Consider the following 20,120-nt stretch of genomic DNA (forward strand, 5'->3'; position numbering starts at 1 on the left):
AAGAAGCTATCTTTCAAATGATAACTGGTACTTTGAATTATAATGTGTTGAAATTAAAGGAATCAGGCCTTGGGTATATTGTGGGTTTTCCATTTTTTTTTTCTTTTTCTAATTAGAGTGGTATTATCCGCATATAATATTAAGTAGTCTATAAGAAAGAGGGAAAAAGGGAAAGAAAGAGGGAAAATCAAGTGGTCTATTAATTATATTAAGTGGTCTATTAATTATATCAAGTGGTCTATTAATTATATTAAGTGGTCTATTAATTATATTAAGTGGTCTATTAGATTAATTATATTAAGTGCTTCATGTCCGGTTACAGTTGTCAAGGGCTCACACAATCATGGAGGAGGTACCCCTCCATTCCTAAAACTCTTCTCTTTGTTGCTATTTCGTTTCTACCATGTTAGGTTGTTTAGTTGTTATTTTGTTTGTTTGTTTGTTAATTGTGTGAGAATATGATTGGAACATTGAGAAAATGTTTGATTTATTGATAGGCACTGTTAAACAAAGAAAGATGGAGCCTTCACAAAGGTCGTTTACTTGAAGCCCCACTACTTGGGAAAACTACAGAAGCATGAGGCATCAAAGAAGAGGCCTCAATACTTGGTGGAACGCTGGATGAGCCAAGAAAAAGGTGCCTCTGGAAGAAAGCTGAAAGCCTTTGACGGTCACTTTGAATTCGACCATTGGATTCTTGCAGCTCATCCAGCTTCCTCTTCATGCCCGTCGAATAGTTATTTGCAAGCACATGCAAACTTCTATTCTCGTACTTAAGCAGTTTGATCTCTTGCTTAAGACTTTCCACCTCCGCCATCAAGGATTCAACTTGGCGGGATCGAGCAAGAAGGCGTTGGCCCATGTTGGACACAGAGCCCGCACACTGAACGCTGATAGCTAGGGACTCTTGAACGGCCACCTCATCGGACCGTCCTGAAAGCAACCTACTATCTTTTGGAGTGAGGAGGTTCCTAGCTACTATCGTAGCTGTTGTTGCATCCGTCATTATGGAGTCTTCACCTGTAAGAGGGCCGTTAGAAGATAAGAAAGAAGGGCACCATACATTTACCTGACGCGGCGCACTCGGATCGCTGCTGAGACTCAAATCCAAGCAAAGGTTAGATGGGTTTGCCATTTTTCAAAGATGTTAAAAGAGGAAGGTTGATGGAGTAAAATCTGAAAGGGCCGAAGACGATTTTCACAAATGAGCAATCTTCAAAGTGTGCATGTTGGAGGTGATCGTTACCTCTATAAAAAGGAAAGGCGGCACGACCACCGATTCAAACAGCCGGATCGTTACCTCTATAACGCGTTCAACTTTGTCAAAAGATCTCTGACAAAGTTGAAAACACGTGAAGGTTATCATCCCAACTGCGCACTTTTGCCAACATGCGTGGTGACAGAGCCGCACCCGTGACTACTTTTGCCATTCAGAAATCGAAGAGGCGCTCGCTCAGAAATCGAAGAGGCGCCTGCTCAGAAATCGAAGAGACGTTTGTCGACAAGGGTAAAAGAACAGTACCACCACTTGCTATTAAGAAATCCCTATATATGTCGACCTTCATCTCTTATGGCAAGGCAGACCTGAAGAAAATGTCCAACTCTTCCTCACCTCTGAGGGCGCACTCCCAGCAAAGCCTCTTGAAATACTTAATTTTTTCTCCCCCAAAGAAGATACCAGATACCTGGAGTACAGATGAGGCAGAAGGAAACGGTAGATCGAAGCATGTGGAGACAACCATAACAAATACATGTGCTGATTCATTCGTCGTTTCTTCAAAAGCAAAGGTATCTCATATTATCAAGGTCAAAAGCAAGAGTATCTCATATCATGCTCTTTCCCTGTCTTTTCCTTTGTCCTTGTTATTACTCGCATGGCAAAGTGAAAGAGAGCAATCAGAGGAACTTGGAGTCAACTTTCCAATCTGGAACCGACTACCTGGAATCTATTCCTGGTTGCTTACCTAGTATTGCTCTCGAGTAGTCATCTTCAACGGTTGATACACTGCCAGAGAAGGGACAGCTAAGACGGGTGACAATGAAACATCAATCTTTCCAATTCGTATTCAATACGAATTGGAAAGATTGAACAAAGAAACAGGGGAGACCAAAAGAATCCTGCTGCCCAGTTCAAGAGTAGCACAAAGGAAAATCAACGAGTGGAGGAGACCAAAAGATTCCTCCAGCACAGTTCAAGAGTAAGCCTGTGGAATCACCAAGATCAAAGCCTCAGTGCAATTACCAAGGAGAAGTTTACCAATATATTTCAGTACACTAGTTCACTACAATATATTTAGATACGGATATTTCAGTACACTAATTTAGTGAAATATATTATGATATGGACGTTTAGGTACACTAATTAGTGAAATATATTATGCAATGACATTAAATAAGATATCTACAAAACAAAAATATATTATGAGTTTGAATTCAGTACACATTAAGAGACTAAAATCAATATACAATCTGACACTAGATTTTTATTAAATTTTAATCGTCTTAAAAGATTAAAGTTCAAAAATACAATTCTCGACTTGCCAATCTATTTGTTTACTAACACATGGAATTGAAAAAATTTAGCTTGTTAGTTACTAACATGTGGATTAGGAATTTTAACCAATTCGAAGGCTCGTTCTTTGCATATTCATTTGTTCTTTTCATTTTCATTCCTAGATTCTAAATTTCTCTTGTTTCAAATAAGTAAACGTTGCAAAATATTATTCTTAAAGGTGCGAACGAGATAAACCATCCATAGATGTAGGTTTTAAAGTGTAAATAAGGTGTTGAAGGAATATTGAATGAGGTTGCATGAAAGCATGGCGAAAACATTGTCAAGATCCAAGGGAGGTAGCTGCTGCAACTAGTTTGCAGTTTCTACCACCCAAACTGAAGTAAAGGGAAAAAAAAGTCGCTGACTTTGCGTGACGTATGTGGCGTCGCACAAAACAGCTTTGCGCGACGCACGTGCACTTACGTCGCGCAAAGCTGTTTTGCGTGACGCACGTGCACTTACGTCGCGCAAAGCTGTTTTGCGCGACGCCACATACGTCACGCAAAAGATGTTTTGCGCGACCTAAGTGCACGTGCGTCGCGCAAAGCTGTTTTGCGCGACTCACGTAGCCCTGCGTCACGCAAAGTCAACAGAAAAAGCGGTAAAACTTGCTTGCTTTAGCGCCAAAATCTTGCGGGACGCACAAAACGTCGCGCAAATGGCCTTTGCGCGACTGCACTTTGCGCGATGAAGATTGGCGTCGCGCAAAGTGCAGTCGCGCAAAGGCCATTTGCGCGACGTTTTGTGTTTAACGTTACGCAAACATACTTTGCGCGACACATTTAGCTGCGTCGCGCAAGTTTTCGTCGCGCAAACATGTTTTTGTACTAGTGACCCCACTATTCCAACCGGGGAGAACAGGCCGTTCAACAAGGGTTATCTACATATCTACATGCATGTCCTTCGTTACAAGCAGAGGGAAATGGCAGAAAACAAAAGTTTCCAAGACCTTGCCACCCAGCCTCACCCTGACATACAAATGATGAGATCCTTTCCTCCTTTTCAGAACGTACGTACTACGTAGAGTGGACACGGCATGTGTTCGAACAGAACACAAACGGGGTACTACTTTCATACAGATTAAAAATAAAAAAAAACATATTTTTCGCATATATTCATGATATATATACTTGAGAGCAGTAACCTAAACTCCATAAAATTGAACTACCTCCCTCCCTCCTAGTCCTAGCTAGATTTCTCTCTTCTGTTTCCTCCAAAGAGTCCAGCTGATAGACAGATGGGAAAAAGAGACAGAGATAATACTCTAATATATAGAATCCCAATTTGTTATATATATATATATATATATTCCTCAAGGCTCCAACGCCAGAAAATGAAAATGATCGGCCTGAAATAATTCACTTACCATATTACAATACCAAACCAAATTAAAATATATTAGAGACAAGACACGTAGTAATTAATTAATACGTAGGCAGCTAGCTCACAACAGATTGACGTACATGCAAATGCAACAATATCGATCGATCATGTATTGATGGCTTGTACCTAAATGGGCCGTCTCATCAAGTTATAAGGAAGGAAGAAGTTTCCCAAGGTTTACAAGCTGGAATTCTAAATTCTTAGCTGTACAACGACGCGTCGCAGCCATCTCATATCTCATATCTCTGTGTGTGAATATCGGAAGAAACAAAACCTCTTGGCCTGGCTTTGCCTTGTAGACCTGCGTGAGTCCAAAATGGTCCCTAACCTATGGGAGCAAGAGCAACAAATTTATCCTCCATTATTGTCTAGTATGTCTCCATCCCATAATAATCTCATTCGAACAGGAAATTTTAGTATTTCATCAATCATATATATCCTCCATTCTTAATATTAATTACATCATCCACAATTATATTTTAACGAACAGAACGATTTTATTGACCTTGTATTTATTTTAAGGCACTTTATTGAAACAAGGCTTCAAGCACCTTACATGTATTTTAAGGCTCGTTTGGTAACCATTTTGTTTTTCATTTTTTATTTTCATTTTTGTGTTAGAGATATAAGAGAAATACATGCATGAGAGAAATGAGGGATATAGAAGAGTTACTAATGATGGTATGGGAAATGTTTAATCCAAAATAAACTTATAAGGAAAAGCACACAAAATGAAAATAAAAAATAAAAAACGTTTGAAGTTATTAGTTTCACTTTCAAAATTTTGTTTTCATTCATTATTTATTTATTTTCGTGTTTCACACTATTGTTCTTTATCCTTCCTTTCTCCCATACATATACTTCATTTGTATCTCAAACACAACGTTTGAAAACTAAAACGAAAATAAAATGGTTATCAAACATAACCTCTAATTTTTTGAACAACGCAAACTATGAGGCATATAATCCTCATGCTAATAGCCAATGAGAAGGACTCCATTAGTTAAATATAATTATTGTACATGAAATTAATTAAGAATATCTGTCGAATTTTAATTAGTTTGGTTCATATAATTTTGGTGAGTTACAGAAATGAGCATGATTATTAAGTTATATATATTGCAAGAGATATCGGCATACACAATAGAGAAAGATGAATGCTATGCTAGTAATTAAGAAATGAAGGGGTGCATTAATTCGTTTATGATTTTGAGTTTATTAATTTATTGCCTGCAGGGATTTGGGGCGAATTATATATTCCTATAATGGATTAATATAAGCTGCCGTTGCTATCTGTATTCTGTTATATGAAGTTGGGGTGGGGATCATGTGCGATATTAAAACGATTGATCCTACAACAGACACTATATAACCACACACACACAGAGTAAATAGATATAATACAAATTCAGAGCTAGTCATACACACACACACACACACACACAAGGATTATTATATGATATGTTGTTAGAGAGACTATTTACTTGAATTATATTTTTTAAACTAAATAATATAACGGTAAATAATTAAATTTATTATTTAATAATTAAAAAAAAAAATTCAACTATCAACCACCATATCATATGAACTAAAAATATAATCTCTCTTACAATGTCTTATTATATATATCCAACTCCAACGCCAATAATGTATTGAAAATGGTACCAAAGGAAAGGAGGGCATTGCCATCGCCATCGTGGTGGTGGCGGCAGCAACTAGCAAGCATTGTTCAAGAGTCTGGCTGATCTGGACACCGGCAGTGGTCCTTGAAACGTGGGACCCAGCACGAGGAAATGACACGTGGACAGTGGGCTTAGAGGATCACAGGGTGAGGTGGCCAAGAGAATGGTAGGAAAGGAATGAATGAATTTTGTGAGGGTAAATAGGGTTTGGAGTTTGGTGGGGGCACGGCGCTCCCCACTTCTCCAGACTCCAGGCAGCCGCACAGGAGAGAGGAAAGGGAAAGGAGGGAAAAGTTAATTATATAAGCTCATGCTGGCTGATGCTGCTTGCAAGTCGCGATCTATATATCCATCCATATTTCATGTGCATTCATTCATTCACTCAAAGAAATGTGGAATGCGGGTGAAAAATTATAAAAGCAAAGCAAAAGGAAAAGCATGATTCCTGTGCCTTGCAATGCAATGCAAGGGTCACTTTCTCTACTTTCACCCCGGCCTTTAAAATTCCTTGTTTTTCCTTCTAAATATATCAATTTCCTTGTTTGCTTGCTCGCTAGCTTATCATCCAATTGACCCACTCTAATTATATTTACTAATCTTCTCTTCCTCAATTTCTCTATTCTTTATAATATCCTATTTATTTTACTGACCGTCAAATCATTAGATTTACTATCTCTCTCTTATTTTTTGAGATTCAATGACAAACTTATCGTATTCTCAATCATCCAATTTGAATAAGGAAAATAATATATTCTTTAACTGGGGATTATGTAAAGAAAAAGGTTGCTACTAATATAAGCTTTTGGTTTATTTTATGAAACTTGCTTAATAAATCAATCGAACATTTGAAATTGCTTTTTGTATTGCTAAAGAAGCATCTTACACTCCGGCCCCCAAAAAAAGAAAGAAAATATCAAAGCATCTCCACATGTCACACTATCCCACACATGTAATGTAATACATTTGGTAGCATTTCTTGAATAATTTGACCACTCATATGAAACAACATATATTTAATTAGTAATAAAAATAACAGATATGCTCTACTTAACGACCCTCTAATCAATTAATCAAAATATTTAAAACTCTAAGCATGTATCAACACGTATTGGAAATTACTTTGCTTTTTTAATTGTGTAAGATTAAATTAATAGAGTCAATTAACTAATCAAATACTTGACATGTCTATGTTTAGGTGTGGATTCGGAAATGACGTATTTTAATTATACAGTTGATCATAATCCACAAAGCAGCATGAAATTATATGTAAATGGAAGACAAGTTGATAATTAATGAAGGAAAACCAATAATCTGAGCAAGTAAATCTTAAAAAAAGGTTTCCTTTATAGGATAAAAGATAAACATGAGTAAAGTAGTGCATTTGGATGCCTTCATTATTCAATTCATTTTGGTTTTCTTTCTTTTCAAAGATCATTCCCATTTTAACATCATTCACTAATCAATGATTCAAGGCAAATTGTCAAGTAAATCCAATATATTATTACAACGAGCCCATACCTTCTTTTTAATATTAATGTGAATCAAACATGAAACTTCCATACATTTATAAATTTCTACTTTATTTGCCGATGTATATACCTAAAACATAGACTAGTTAACTTGCGAGGAAGCTAGAAAAAAAAAATTTTAAATACGAATTAGAACCAAAAAAATAAAAAAATATTTAATTTAAAATTGAGTACAAAATAAAATTATTATGACATTGATCACAATTTAATAAAAGGATAGCAAAAAAAATGATAGAATAATTACTAAATGAATCGAACTTAACAAAATGAACTCAGTCCAGTAATAAGTCACAAAATTAGACTTTTATCAAGTTTACTTAAAATTAATTAATAATTCAAGCATGGTGTTTTTTATTTTAATTTTAAAATTTATTAAGTATTTTGAGTATTTATTAATTCATTAGTCGGAGTTTTGGGGGCAAATTTGGTGGTTCTTTATCTTGTGCGGCCAGAAGTCTGAACCCAAGGACCCGTGATTGATCACTGGGTATATCTGGTCGGAATCATGCGGTGACCGGGTGCACCCAGCGTCATTGGTCATATCGCAGGGTCGTAGGGTTGAGAGACTTGAGAGAGAATCTAACCACTATGTGCAGTGAGAGGTGTGTGCCTGGTGGCGCCAGCTATTAACTTCAAGGATCAAACCCCTTTTTCTCTCTTTTATTTATTATTAAACTTAATTTTATTTTAATTATCAAGAGTCAAAGCTGGCAATTTCTTTTATTAATAAGAATAATAATAAAAATGAGGGCTTTGTTCTCTCCACCACCTTCTCCCCCCCCTCTTATATTTACTCACCAAATTTTTGAGCAGATTTTAAATGCTCCTCCTCCTGCTCCTCCCTCTCTCTCCTTCTCTTGTCTTCGTACTCTCTTTTTTTTATTTTTTGCTTCCATATATAAATAAATACACAATTGTCCTTCCTTCCCTTCGGCCTTCCCTTCCCTTCCCTTGTTTGGAAGGGAATATTGCAGAGAGTAAAAGAGAAGAGAGGAGAGGAGAGGAGAAGGGGTTGATGGTGATTGGTGAAGTCTCTTACAAGAGATTAACAGCAACAATGGCTGCTACTCATTCATCTTCCTGTCTCTCTTCCACTTCCAATGAGAAGAAGCACTGGTGGCTTAGCACCCGAAAGGTATTGCTTTTCATCTTATTTCTTACTTACCACTTGATTCATTCTTTTCTCAATAAAGGCATTCAAATTTGTAGAGACATGAATGTTGATTGCACAGGTTGTTAATGTTTCAACTTTGCTGGTAATATTGATTGCACAGGTTGTGGAAAAGTATATGAAAGACGCCAGAAGCCTGATTGCGACCAACGAACACAGCGAGATCGCATCGGCTGTGGGCCTTCTGGACGCGGCTCTCTCCATCTCCCCCCGCCTCGAGGAAGCCCTCGAACTCAAGGCCAGGTCTCTCCTCTATCTCCGCCGCTTCAAGGAGGTGGCCGATATGCTCCAGGACTACATTCCCAGCCTCAAAATGGCAACCGACGACGCTTCCTCCTCCTCCTCCTCCTCCTCTGGGGGCTCTGACACTTCGTCTCAGCCGCTTTCCCGGGAGCGAGTGAAGCTTCTCTCCTCCAACAGCGGCAACTCGTCCTCCGGGTCGCCGGAGCGGGATCCTTCCTTCAAGTGCTTCTCTGTCTCGGACTTGAAGAAGAAGGTGATGGCAGGCCTCTGTAAAAACGGCGAAAAGGAAGGGCAATGGAGGTAAAGTACAGCCTGTCGGATTGATTGATTGACTGATTGGTTGATTGATGATTGATTGCTTGCTATGCTCTGTTCCATTGCTTTTCCGAATTGGCATTATTTATTTTCAGATCAGCCTTCTTGTTGTGCCTTTACGTTTCACCACTAAATGCACTGCCAACTGTTTTAAATGAAATTCTCGATTTTATATATTTCAAAAGAGAGATCCATTTTAACCGGTTACGTTGTAACGTTGGTAATGTGTCCCCAGTTTGTAAGTTTTGGTAGACTTTTGTAGTTGAGTTGGAATAAAACTTTGTTCTAAGAGTTTTTTTTAACAAATTGGACATGACAAGAATGAAATCCAGTCGTGTTCCAGAAATTTTGACTTCCAAATTTGCAGAGCCAGCTAATCAATTTTTAAAATATACGATTTGCCTAATTGCCGTGTGCCCCACATTATTATTATAAACTTTAATCTTTAGTTAGGTTACCATGTCTTGTTTTTAATTACTTATTATTGCTAATTGCGTTAATTTACCAATTGGCGACACAGGTATTTGGTACTGGGCCAGGCGTGTTGCCACCTCGGCCTAATGGAGGACGCCATGGCTCTCCTCCAGACCGGGAAACGCCTCGCCACTGCCGCATTCCGCCGCCAGAGCATATGCTGGTCCGACGACAGTTTCTCTCTGTCCAGCTTCAATCTCTCCAACGACATGCTCTCTTCCGCCAACGCACCCGCCACGCCTCCTAGGATGTTATCCGAGTCCGAAACCGTTACCCATCTCCTCACCCACATTAAGCTCCTCCTCCGCCGCCGAACTGCCGCAATCGCTGCCCTCGACGCAGGCCTTTACTCCGAGGCTATCCGCCACTTCTCCAAAATTTTGGACGGCCGCCGTGGAGCTCCACAGGGATTCCTGGCAGAGTGCTACATGCAGCGCGCCTCTGCTTTCCGGGCAGCGGGGCGGATTGCCGAGGCTATCGCGGACTGCAATCGGACTCTGGCTCTTGAGCCGAGTTGTATACAAGCATTGGACACGAGAGCCTCACTTTTGGAGACCATCCGGTGTTTGCCGGATTGCCTACATGACCTGGAACACTTGAAGCTTTTGTACAACTCCATCTTGAGGGATCGGAAGCTGCTGGGGCCGGCGTGGAAGCGGCACAGCGTGAGGTACAGGGAGATTCCGGGGAGGCTGTGTTTGCTGACGACCAAGATACAGCAATTGAAGCAGAGGGTGGCTTCGGGGGAAACAGGAAATGTGGATTACTATGCTTTGATTGGGTTGCGACGGGGGTGTTCGAGGTCCGAGTTGGAGAGAGCACATTTGCTTCTCTGTTTAAGGCACAAGCCCGATAAGGCCACCATTTTCATTGACCGGTGCGAGCTGGTGGATGATCGGGATGTAGATTCAATTAGGGATAAAGCGAAGATGTCAGCTCTGTTGCTTTACAGATTGCTGCAAAAGGGTTATTCAAACGTGATGGCAACCATCACGGAGGAGGAGGCAGCTGAGAAACAGAGGAAGAAAGCTGCAGCTGCATTACAGGCAGCTCAAGCAGCAGCAATGCAAGTGCATGTATCCCAAAACCAAGCCCAAGAATCTCAAGCAGAAGCAATGGAATCCTCCTCCTCCTCTTGTTCTTCCAATTCTAGCAATAGGAATCGTAGTATTCATAACAAGAATAATATGCATTCGTCGTCATCGGAAGCGAAAGAAGCGGCGGCGTCGTTCCAAGGGGTGTTTTGCAGAGACATTGCGGTGGTGGGGAATTTGCTGTCGCAGGTTGGGTTTAACCGCCCAATTCCAGTCAAGTATGAGGCACTGAGCTGCTGATTGAAAAATTGCAAGTACAATACCGGCGGGAAGAATCTTGCTTCATTTTGTTTTCTGTCTGTAGTCTGTACAAACCAAAAAAAAAAAAAAAAAAAAATATTTCAAGACTTGCCGGGAAATTTTGTCACCATTTTTCCATTTTCCTTATCTAGTACTACTCTGCTTGTACGGCTGCCACTTCGACTAGTACGTGTACAAAATTTCTACTTTTTGAATTTTTTACTTTTATCGGATCATATAAACCAACCGCATTAACACTTAAAAAAGTACTAATTCAAACACAATAATCACATTATTTGGTTTATCAAAACTGGTCTACTTAGCATTATTCTAAAAAATAATAATAAGTTGTACGAAGCTATTAATTTTTAAAAGTTTAAAATTCTAAAATACAATAAAACTAAATAAATAAAAAGAAAAACCAGAAAATAGGAAAACAAAAACTTTAATTGCTGAATCTAGCAAGATTAACAACTTTTATGGCTGTCTAAGAGTGATTTAGTCGCTGAAGCTTCAGCAGGCATCCATGAACTCTTGTTTCTTTCCACTTTCTCGTTTCTCCTTCCTTCCATTGCAAAGCTTAAGTAAAACAATAATAATCAATAATTATGCATCTCCCATTCTCCATCTCTGTGTGAAGTGCTGGTTGGGGGAGCGGAATATGCTTTATTTATTTATTCACATATTTTACTCGATAAATTATTCCACTGTTACTTTGCAACCCCGTAAAGAGCTACTAGATCAAGAAAAAATAGTAATGCTACTGCTACTGCGCATACACACACACAGAGATTTATGTAATGATATTACGGAATCCAGATACATTCATTTATTGATGCACGTGTTCGTAAATATAATACTGTTTTCAAATATATATATATATATATATATATATATATATATAACATACATACAACCGTTTGCGTTTGTGCATGAGCATCATTATGTTTGTTTGTGGGGGATCCGATGACACATTTTTTTATACATTTTTTTTGTAGAACTAACTCTATAATGTATTTCAACGATCTGAAGGTCTTCTCTCAAAAATTATCTCTGTAAAATGATCAAAATTCAAAATCATATAACCGTTAGATTAAATTTAATGTTTATTTGTACAAGTGTATTCGTCCATTTTCAAGTTAGGATTATTTAAGAAGGGGAGAAGGGAATGGGTGGAAATTAATGAGATGAAGAACAACCATTATCAAGAATTACAGTACAGATGGGATTGAGATGGATCCAAAGGCAATTGGTTAATGGCTTTTGTAGCTAAACTGTAATTGCATTTATGGTTTTAGGTCCCAAAAAGCAAGGGGTTCTCTGTTCCATGGGAAATGTCTGTGTCTACTGGCTGCGCTGCTGCCCCATCCAAAACTTACCAAACTGTCAGTTTTCACTTTGCCGGAAAAGAGGACAGGATACGATCATACGACTGTTTGCCAATGCCAAATGCCAGAAAAAGATTGTATTGGCCCCGGCCTACCCAACCCCAGCAGGACCTAATAAATACACACACACAACACTTCAGGGTTGTAAGTGAAAAAGATTGTAGCAAAAATGCTCCTGTTTAAAAAGCAGCAAACGGGTTACGGAACATTTACTCAAGTCACGGTTTCCTTTTCTTTTGTTGCAAGTGTGATGATATGAGCAGTGAGCTCCTTTTATCCCAATCACTCCGCTTTAGCTTCCATCCTTTCAATCCACCTTCAGTTATGTTTTGCTTTTCTTAATTGGCTCCACCCTTTTATTTGTCCCTTTAAGAAACATCAACCAAAAAGATGATTTGGGAATTTCCAATTGTCACTAATCTAATCATCTTCGTCAGGCATTATATGTATTATGATTAATCAAATTTACCAATCGGATCCAAATCTCTCTCTCTCTCTTTCTCTTTCTCTTTATATATAACATATAATTGCCACATGTTCTTGGGGTGTTGAAAAGTAGTAGGTTAGCAACCACTTGTTAATAATCAACAATCCACAAGGCTGTAATTGCGCTCTTAATTACTCTCTCTCTTACTTTTTTTTTATTTTTTTTTTGGTTTGTTTGTTATGCTCTCCGTGTGCTTTCATAAGGGTGGGTGGGTGGGTGTATGATGATATAATAAAGCAGGAGTACGCTAGTTCTAATGTTGGAAACCATTCACTGTAAAAAAACAAAAACAAAACAAAAAAAAAACCGTGAAGATTGATGTTTTACACAATTGTAATGACTTTTAATCTATCAATGAAATCACTATTGTTTCTCTTCAAAAAAATGATAATAAATTTGGTAAAGTGGGTATAGATGGTAAAATTTGGTCACTCACTTTCTTTGACTTATATACCTTAATTTGCAGCATCCCTTTGGCCTTTTAGCTAGCTGTGGAAGTCCTGTTCTTTCTTTGTGTGTTGAAAACTTGAAAGTTGAACTCATTCACACTCCCCTCCCCACCCCAACCCCACCCCCCCCCCCCCCCCCAAAAAAAAAAAAACAGTCCCACCTCTTTTGGCAGTTTTTCCAATTGTTTCAGTTGGTTGAATGGTTCCCACTTTTATTCGCTCTGTCTCAACCCTCAAGCTAGTAAGCTACTACTATATGATTCTATGTGAGGGGCCACCAATAAGAAATGTCAACATAAGTGGGACGTCTCTTCTAATGTAGAGAAATACTAAGAAAACTCTCTTTAAGTTGGACATAGACTTTCTGTCGTTTCATAATTTAACTTTAATTTTTATATCAACATTATAAAATATTGTACCAAAAACATATAGCAGAAAGTTCATAAAGAGTTTCACTTTGAAAAAACCTCTTTCGCATTTCTCTCTAATCTAATCTCGTCTCATCTCATCTTATCTCCTCATAGGCTACTACCTTTTTCCATAATATATAGTGTACTGTTCTGAATATATCCTTTCAAGTTCGACCACTAATCACTAGTGTTAACCACTCTCAAGGCATGATTCATCAGACACAGTCTCTCTTTGTAACATCCCACATCGTCCTGGGAAGTGATCCTTAAATGTATATTTCCATCCCTACCTAGCACGAGGGCTTTTGGGAGCTCACTGGCTTCGGGTTCCGTAGGAACTCCGAAGTTAAGCGAGAAGGGGGCTAGAGCAATCCCATGATGGGTGACCCACTGAGAAGTTGCTCGAGAGTTCCCAAAAACAAAACCGTGAGGGAATGGTAAGCCCAAAGCGGACAATATCGTGTTACGGTGGTGGAGCGGGCCCGGAAAGTGATTCGTCCCGGGCGGGGATGTGACACACTCTCTCTCTCTCTCTCTCTCACAGAAGATAAGACATAGGTGATCGATGGCTCATGAGGGAGGAGGAGGTTGGATCGGATGGACCTCTGAGAGAGCACCAGAACTAGAAGAGAAGAGCTCAAGACTTCCAGGAATCCAAGTGATGGTAGGGGGGATTTTTTCAAAGTCTAGAACACACTTCGACTCAGAATGTTTACCCAGACACTTGAATCGAATTGTGCTAACCAATATCTGAAGGGTGATGAAGTCATAAAATGATGGTAATGTAGAAAGTGCTACTAATTTAAAACTTGAAGTAACTAATACTATTATGCGCATGTAAGCTATGTTGAAATCTTATCGCAAAAGTGATGTCAGAGTATAAATAAATTGCAATAAAAATAAAGAACATTTACATCGTAAGGAGAAGCCTCCTTAATGTCAACTTTTGCTAGAAATTCTCGATCACTAGAGCTTTGCCGCTAAATTAAACAAAAGTGAGTGGACTTATAAATAAAGTTTTGTAAAACGTTTTCAAAAAGTGTTAACCCTTCTATGTAAAACAAGTATATAGCTTTCATAAAATACTACTTTGAGATAACAGTTGAACATGTACCCCGTATCATTCGACTTACAATACATGCCGGGTGCTATACACGATTACATGGTACCCCACATGTTATCATATAAGTGAGGAAATTTATATTTTTTATGCCTCTCCAATGGTATTATAACATGTAGAGTGTTATAAAAAATTTCTGGTGGTGATAGAACTAGAAGTAAACAAATTTCTGGTTGTGATCATACATTAACATGGCCCAGTCACAACTCAGAAAACAACTTCACTTCTCTTCTCTTGTGTGCATTTATTAATCAAAATCAATATCATCGTACGATTACAGATTTACAAGACAGTAGTTTTACTCTGCTCTACAAGCCATTAACTGTCAACCAACAAACCCTTCTTCCTTTTCTTGGAAGACTTGGTGCTGTTTTTGCTCCAACTACAGTTTGGACAAAACCAGTCATCCTCCGGAATACTTTCGAGCGGTGGACTGCAGCACTCGATATGAGTACCAATGCCACACCCCACGCTCCCACTTTCGTTGCCGCATATCAACATCACCTCTCCTCTCTCCCCACACCCACACACCACGCAAGCTATATCACTACCACCACCGCAACTAGAATCATCACCATCCTCACCTGTAAACGCTTCCTCCACCATGTCCTTCGCCCTGCTCTGCACTCTCTCAAATGACTTCTCTGCCCACGCATTGGAGTTGTATAGCAGGTGTCTGTCAAGCCGGTGCCCAGGTTTGCACACGTACTCAACCAAGTAATCCGCCACAACGGAGGGTATCTCATGCTTCAACAACTCTTGTACCCACATATCGGCATGGGGCATGCCTGGACTGACAATGGCATAGTCAACCCCTGACTTAAGGAAGCGGGTGTAAGGAGGAGAAGTTGCCAAAATTGTTCCATCACCAGCCTTCATGACACGCTTCAGAGTATCCTGTTTGAAGACAAGAAGTGCACATTCTGGTTAACTCTCTAGTTGGCTTTCAATGGATTCCGAGGAATAACATCCCCCATAAGCATGAAAAAAGAATTGGACTATTTGAGAAAGATATCTAATGTTCTTTGGCAAAAGATAAGGCACAATTTGCATCAGAACAATGTAAAAAAAATCGAAATTAAAATTGGAAAAAATGACATACCAAAGGTGGTGCAATACATTCACCATATATGAGAATGCGCATTCCGTGGAACGCACCATGGCCTGTTCTCTCTCTCAAGAGCCGCCACTTCCTTGGGGCCTCCAAATTGATGTTACCATCTTCACTAAGGCCATTCTTGTACCATTCATAAGGTTCTTCTTCCAAAAACCTTCCTTCCTTATCACTAGCTTCCAGATAATCACTCTTAAGAATCCACCTGCACTCAACGTAGAATACATTAAAGCATCCATTTGCACTGTGAAAATTCAATTAGCTGATCCCAAGAATCCCAGGATAAGGGCACGCTAATGAGATAACAATAATATAAATACCTTCCAGACGCTACAGCTGCAAAAAACTTTTCTGTCCTGCCAACTCGATCTGGAGAGATGAAGTGCGTTGCCTGGTAAGACCAGTGATGAGAATCCCAGCAACATTGTCCTTTCAAACGCTTGACAACTTTCTGAAACTCCTTTCTTTGAAATCTGTGCCCACTCAGAATAAACCTTACAGGTTCAATTTTAACTTTGCTTGGAGCCTTCCCTTCGGGTGTTGAAGGATTGTTACTTCTCTCCACAGATGTTTGAATTATCTTCAACGGAGTTATATCAGATTTAGCAGTTGATTTTTCTGCCTGCTGTTTGGACTTGCTTACAGTTTGATCTCCACCAACAGTTGGCCTGTTCTCCTTCATTTCGGAAGAGTTCTCTAACTTATTTTGGGGCACACCACGGCACTTAGATTTGCCTACTAAACCTGCACGTCTTTTTTCTTGTTTCTTCTCTGTCACCCCAGTGTTATCATTCCGAGTATTTTCCTCAGAGACAACTTTGTTAGGCTTCACAACATCCGTGACAGGGGGCACAGTTTTCAGCTTGGTTTTACCCAAAGCACGCTTTTTCCCTTGGTTCTTCTTTCGCTTGACAGCATTTCCGTTTGCAGTTGACTCAACCAGCAGATAAATGTTGTCAGATCCTGACTTGGCCATTACATTGCGAGGAGCACAGGCATCAGAGTGATCCTGTAGGTACTGCTCCTGTCCTGAACTATCATCCATAGTAACATATTTACTTGTTGCCTGGGCCACCATACCCTTAGCTTCATGAAGTACATTCTCCAATTTATGTTCACTTTCTTCGTCCGGAGCCTCAGTTTCATAATCCATAGATTCACTGTTTTTCTCAGCAACATCTGCAGACATGTTAACATCTTTTCCCTCCACCTCGTTTGGGGGCTCAAAATTAACATCTGGACAGAGCACACCAAGCTTCGTGGGATCAGGGGATTTTTTAGTATCATTTAAGGAGGCATCTTTATATAAGTGCACAGACCCCTTTTGGTTAGCAGAAACTAACTTAGGCCAAGAACCTAGAGTCTTCTTGGACTTCACCTTCTGCTTAAGATGTTTTGTTACCAAGTCATTATTTCTCTCTTTAAGCAAGTTCAGACTAGCAGGGTCGTTGGAACTATTATTCACCGAATTTTCAATTCTTGGAGATGAACCCCCCACATTTTGGGGCTGATTTTGCAGTTCCACCGTTTTGCTGACCGCAGTTGTAGTCTTTTCCTCAGCAGAATCTGCAATGCCAGGCTTGCTGGATAAGCTGGATTTTCTTAATCTTCGAAAAGTGGTTGGAGATGATTTCGTGTTTGTATTTTCATCTTTCCCCGTGTTTGAGATCGCAGCGGCAGAGAAAGTCAAAGCACTTGAATTTCCTGTAGCATTCAAATTGCCAGTTTTATCCAGAGAGTAGTCATCTTTTGCAACGATATAATGGCTAGTAGTCTCGCATGAACCATCAATCAAAGATGTAGGCTTTACTTTTGGAGATCTAATACTAGATGAAGGACTATGCATACTGCCTGATTTTGCACCCGGATTCGTCTTCTGTGATTTGGAGCTAGCATAAGAGAGATCCATCACCCTTTTCTGAGGAAATATACCACTTGACTCTTCTCTGTTCTGTAAATTAGTATCTTTTAAAGGGACTTCAACACAGTTGGAGTCAAATTTTTCATCTGCTTGATCTGCGTTCAAAGTGTAAGAGGCCAAATCATCATTGGCATTTAATTTGCGAATGGGTACTTTAGAAGACACACTACCACGGCCTGATTTATATCCCATGTGTAGTGGAAGTGTTGGCCTCCATGAGGTTTGCCTTGAGTAGCTTAATTTCCCAGCCGAGTGAGAAGCCCTTTCAGCAGAACCACAATTGGTTATGAAATCATCTCTCACCTTAGGATCAGGGGTTCCGTGATGTTGATCATTTAGGTCACCGCCACCAGCAGCCCTCAACTGGCATGCATCCTGACAACTTAATCCCTTGGAAACATAAGAATTAGAAACACTTGAGGCTTGATCCAATTTATTCTCATTCCGAGGAACTGATAAGTTGCCAATGGCATTATTAAAAACCAAGGGAACATTAGGCATCTCTCCTTCTGGTATAGGCAATCTAGGTGTTGCTGGTGAGCCAGCTTTTATATTGTGAGGACTCTTATACATGCTTCTCACCCCAGCTTGCTTCACAAATGTGTTTTCAGCCTCATCTTCTGAATCTCTAGCCTCAGCTTCCATCATCTCCAGTTCATACCCACTGTTGAGAAAGTGAGTGATCAGCATATAAATTTGCAGGTCTACAGTGAAAAATATAGTTCAAAAGTTCACACGCAACCAACTCACCTAGTCTTGTACTTATCTTCTGGAAGAAGTTGCCAATCCCTTAAGCTGAAGCATGTAAAAAGGAGCTTAGACGGAAACAAATAAACAATTCATAGGGATGGAAAGTTTCTTTTCTTTTGTTTCAACAATCTGAATAGATGCCAAATAATATCAGAATTTTAAAACATAAGAGAGTGAACAGAACATGAACTTACCAATCTTCCAACCAATGATGGTTGACCAGATTCATCTTTGGGTTTTTCTTGGCAAGTTCGTACTTCTCCCCTGACAATATAAAAACCATTTGTTTCGTAGATATAAAAGTAAAGAGCTAAAGAAGAATGCATAACGGAGAATAGATAAAATGCATACCCTCAAATTTGTAGCACACGAGATGGGTGACTTTGTTTGCCACCAAGGGCTTAGAAAACTTAGCACCCATTAACCCAACCATTGTCTGATAAAGAAAACAGAAACAAATCACGAGACAGGCACATGTTACAAATCTCCAGTCTCCAGTAGGGCCTATATCAGAAACATTGCAAAAAAACTAGAAATGCGTACCATAATGTCATCTCTATCTTGTCGTTGATATCCAGTCAAGCATACAATAAGTCCCTTGGCATCCGGAATACCATTCAAATCTCTAAGAGGTCTGTATATGATCTGTGCAAAAGGATAATATTAAAACAGAACAGTACTTGCAGACTCCAAGGTTCTTTAAACTATGGCAGCTCGAGTTTTCACATAAAGATTCAGTGAAATTTGGAACTTTGAAACTGTGCATTATCATGTATTAAATAAATGAATAAATGGAAAACTTCACTGGGAATGAGGACATGTTCAAGAAGCTTGATCCCAAAACAAAAGAAAGGAGCAGAACTGGAAAATGATAAGACAAGTAAGACTGAGAAAGAAGGGAAACAAAACTCACCGAAGCGGGATCAACGGGGAGTCGAACATCAAAACTATGATGGACCCATAAAGCGGTGACGAGCGTCTTGGCGTCATTTCGAGCAGCAACACATACGGGATCATCCTACACAATGTAGGAAAATGCACATAATACAGCATTCTTTCACTAATTCTACAATAAACGCAGAAACGGACACATAGCATGAACGTCTTAAAGCGTCAAAACAGAAGCTTGAAGAAGAAATTACAAGGAAAAATAGACTTACATACACAATTTTATCGACAATGACGTGGGTACAATTGGGGGAGTGGTGGGCAACATCCACTCCGCCGCAATCTACCAGTTAGATCGAACCTACGCGATTCATAAACACAAAACTAAGCAAGGCTACCACATTACACATGGAAATATGAGATATTTGAAATTCCTTAGACTGAAGATACAAGGGGGAAGAAGGAAGGAGGACCTGGTGCTCGTCAAAGGGGTCAAATCCCAAGAGAAGGAAACGGACGCGGCAAACGTCTCGGGCGTTGAACCTCCCCCCGTCATTGAAATTTGAATCCTTTCAACTCTCTCGCTCTCCCAGTGCGTGTCTCAGCAGTTAAATAACTAAAGCCTAGACCCAAGATTCATCCAGTAATAAAACCCAAAAAGGAAAAGGAAGAAAGGTGCGATTCAAGGGGTGAGGCTGCAATCTCATCTGCTTGCTTAAAGCCTAAAACTTGCGGAGGAAGACTCAGAGACCGACTCACTGTTCGGGGGAAAAAATGAAAATTATTGATTATTTTTTTATTAAAAAAGGGAGGGATATTTGAATCCTTTCAACTCTCTCGCTCTCTCAGTTGCGTCTCAGCAGTGAAATAACTAAAGCCTAAACCCAAGATTCAACCAGTAATAAAAC

At 39.5% G+C, this 20,120-nt stretch overlaps 2 protein-coding genes across 2 annotated transcripts; one reads left to right on the forward strand and one right to left on the reverse strand.

Moving 5' to 3' along the window:
• Window positions 1-7,908: 7,908 nt before the first annotated feature.
• On the forward strand, window positions 7,909-10,815 carry LOC137743429 (uncharacterized). Its single transcript, XM_068483317.2, has 3 exons — window positions 7,909-8,283; window positions 8,423-8,862; window positions 9,398-10,815. The coding sequence occupies exons 1-3, from the start codon at window positions 7,969-7,971 to the stop codon at window positions 10,683-10,685; spliced, it is 2,043 nt and encodes a 680-aa protein (XP_068339418.2). The 5' UTR covers window positions 7,909-7,968; the 3' UTR covers window positions 10,686-10,815.
• A 3,931-nt stretch (window positions 10,816-14,746) lies between these two features.
• LOC137742751 (BRCT domain-containing protein At4g02110) lies at window positions 14,747-19,784 on the reverse strand (the record flags this gene model as incomplete). Its single annotated transcript, XM_068482693.2, is given in 11 exon segments — window positions 14,747-15,436; window positions 15,642-15,858; window positions 15,974-18,238; window positions 18,325-18,369; window positions 18,519-18,588; window positions 18,676-18,760; window positions 18,868-18,969; window positions 19,238-19,342; window positions 19,485-19,564; window positions 19,567-19,573; window positions 19,686-19,784. Coding segments are annotated over 11 exon segments (3,654 nt in total), but the record flags the coding sequence as incomplete, so codon positions are not given.
• Window positions 19,785-20,120: the final 336 nt, after the last annotated feature.

The sequence above is a fragment of the Pyrus communis genome, chromosome 11 (assembly GCF_041283825.1).
Source record: "Pyrus communis isolate YQ-2024b chromosome 11, ASM4128382v1, whole genome shotgun sequence".
NCBI lineage: Eukaryota > Viridiplantae > Streptophyta > Magnoliopsida > Rosales > Rosaceae > Pyrus > Pyrus communis.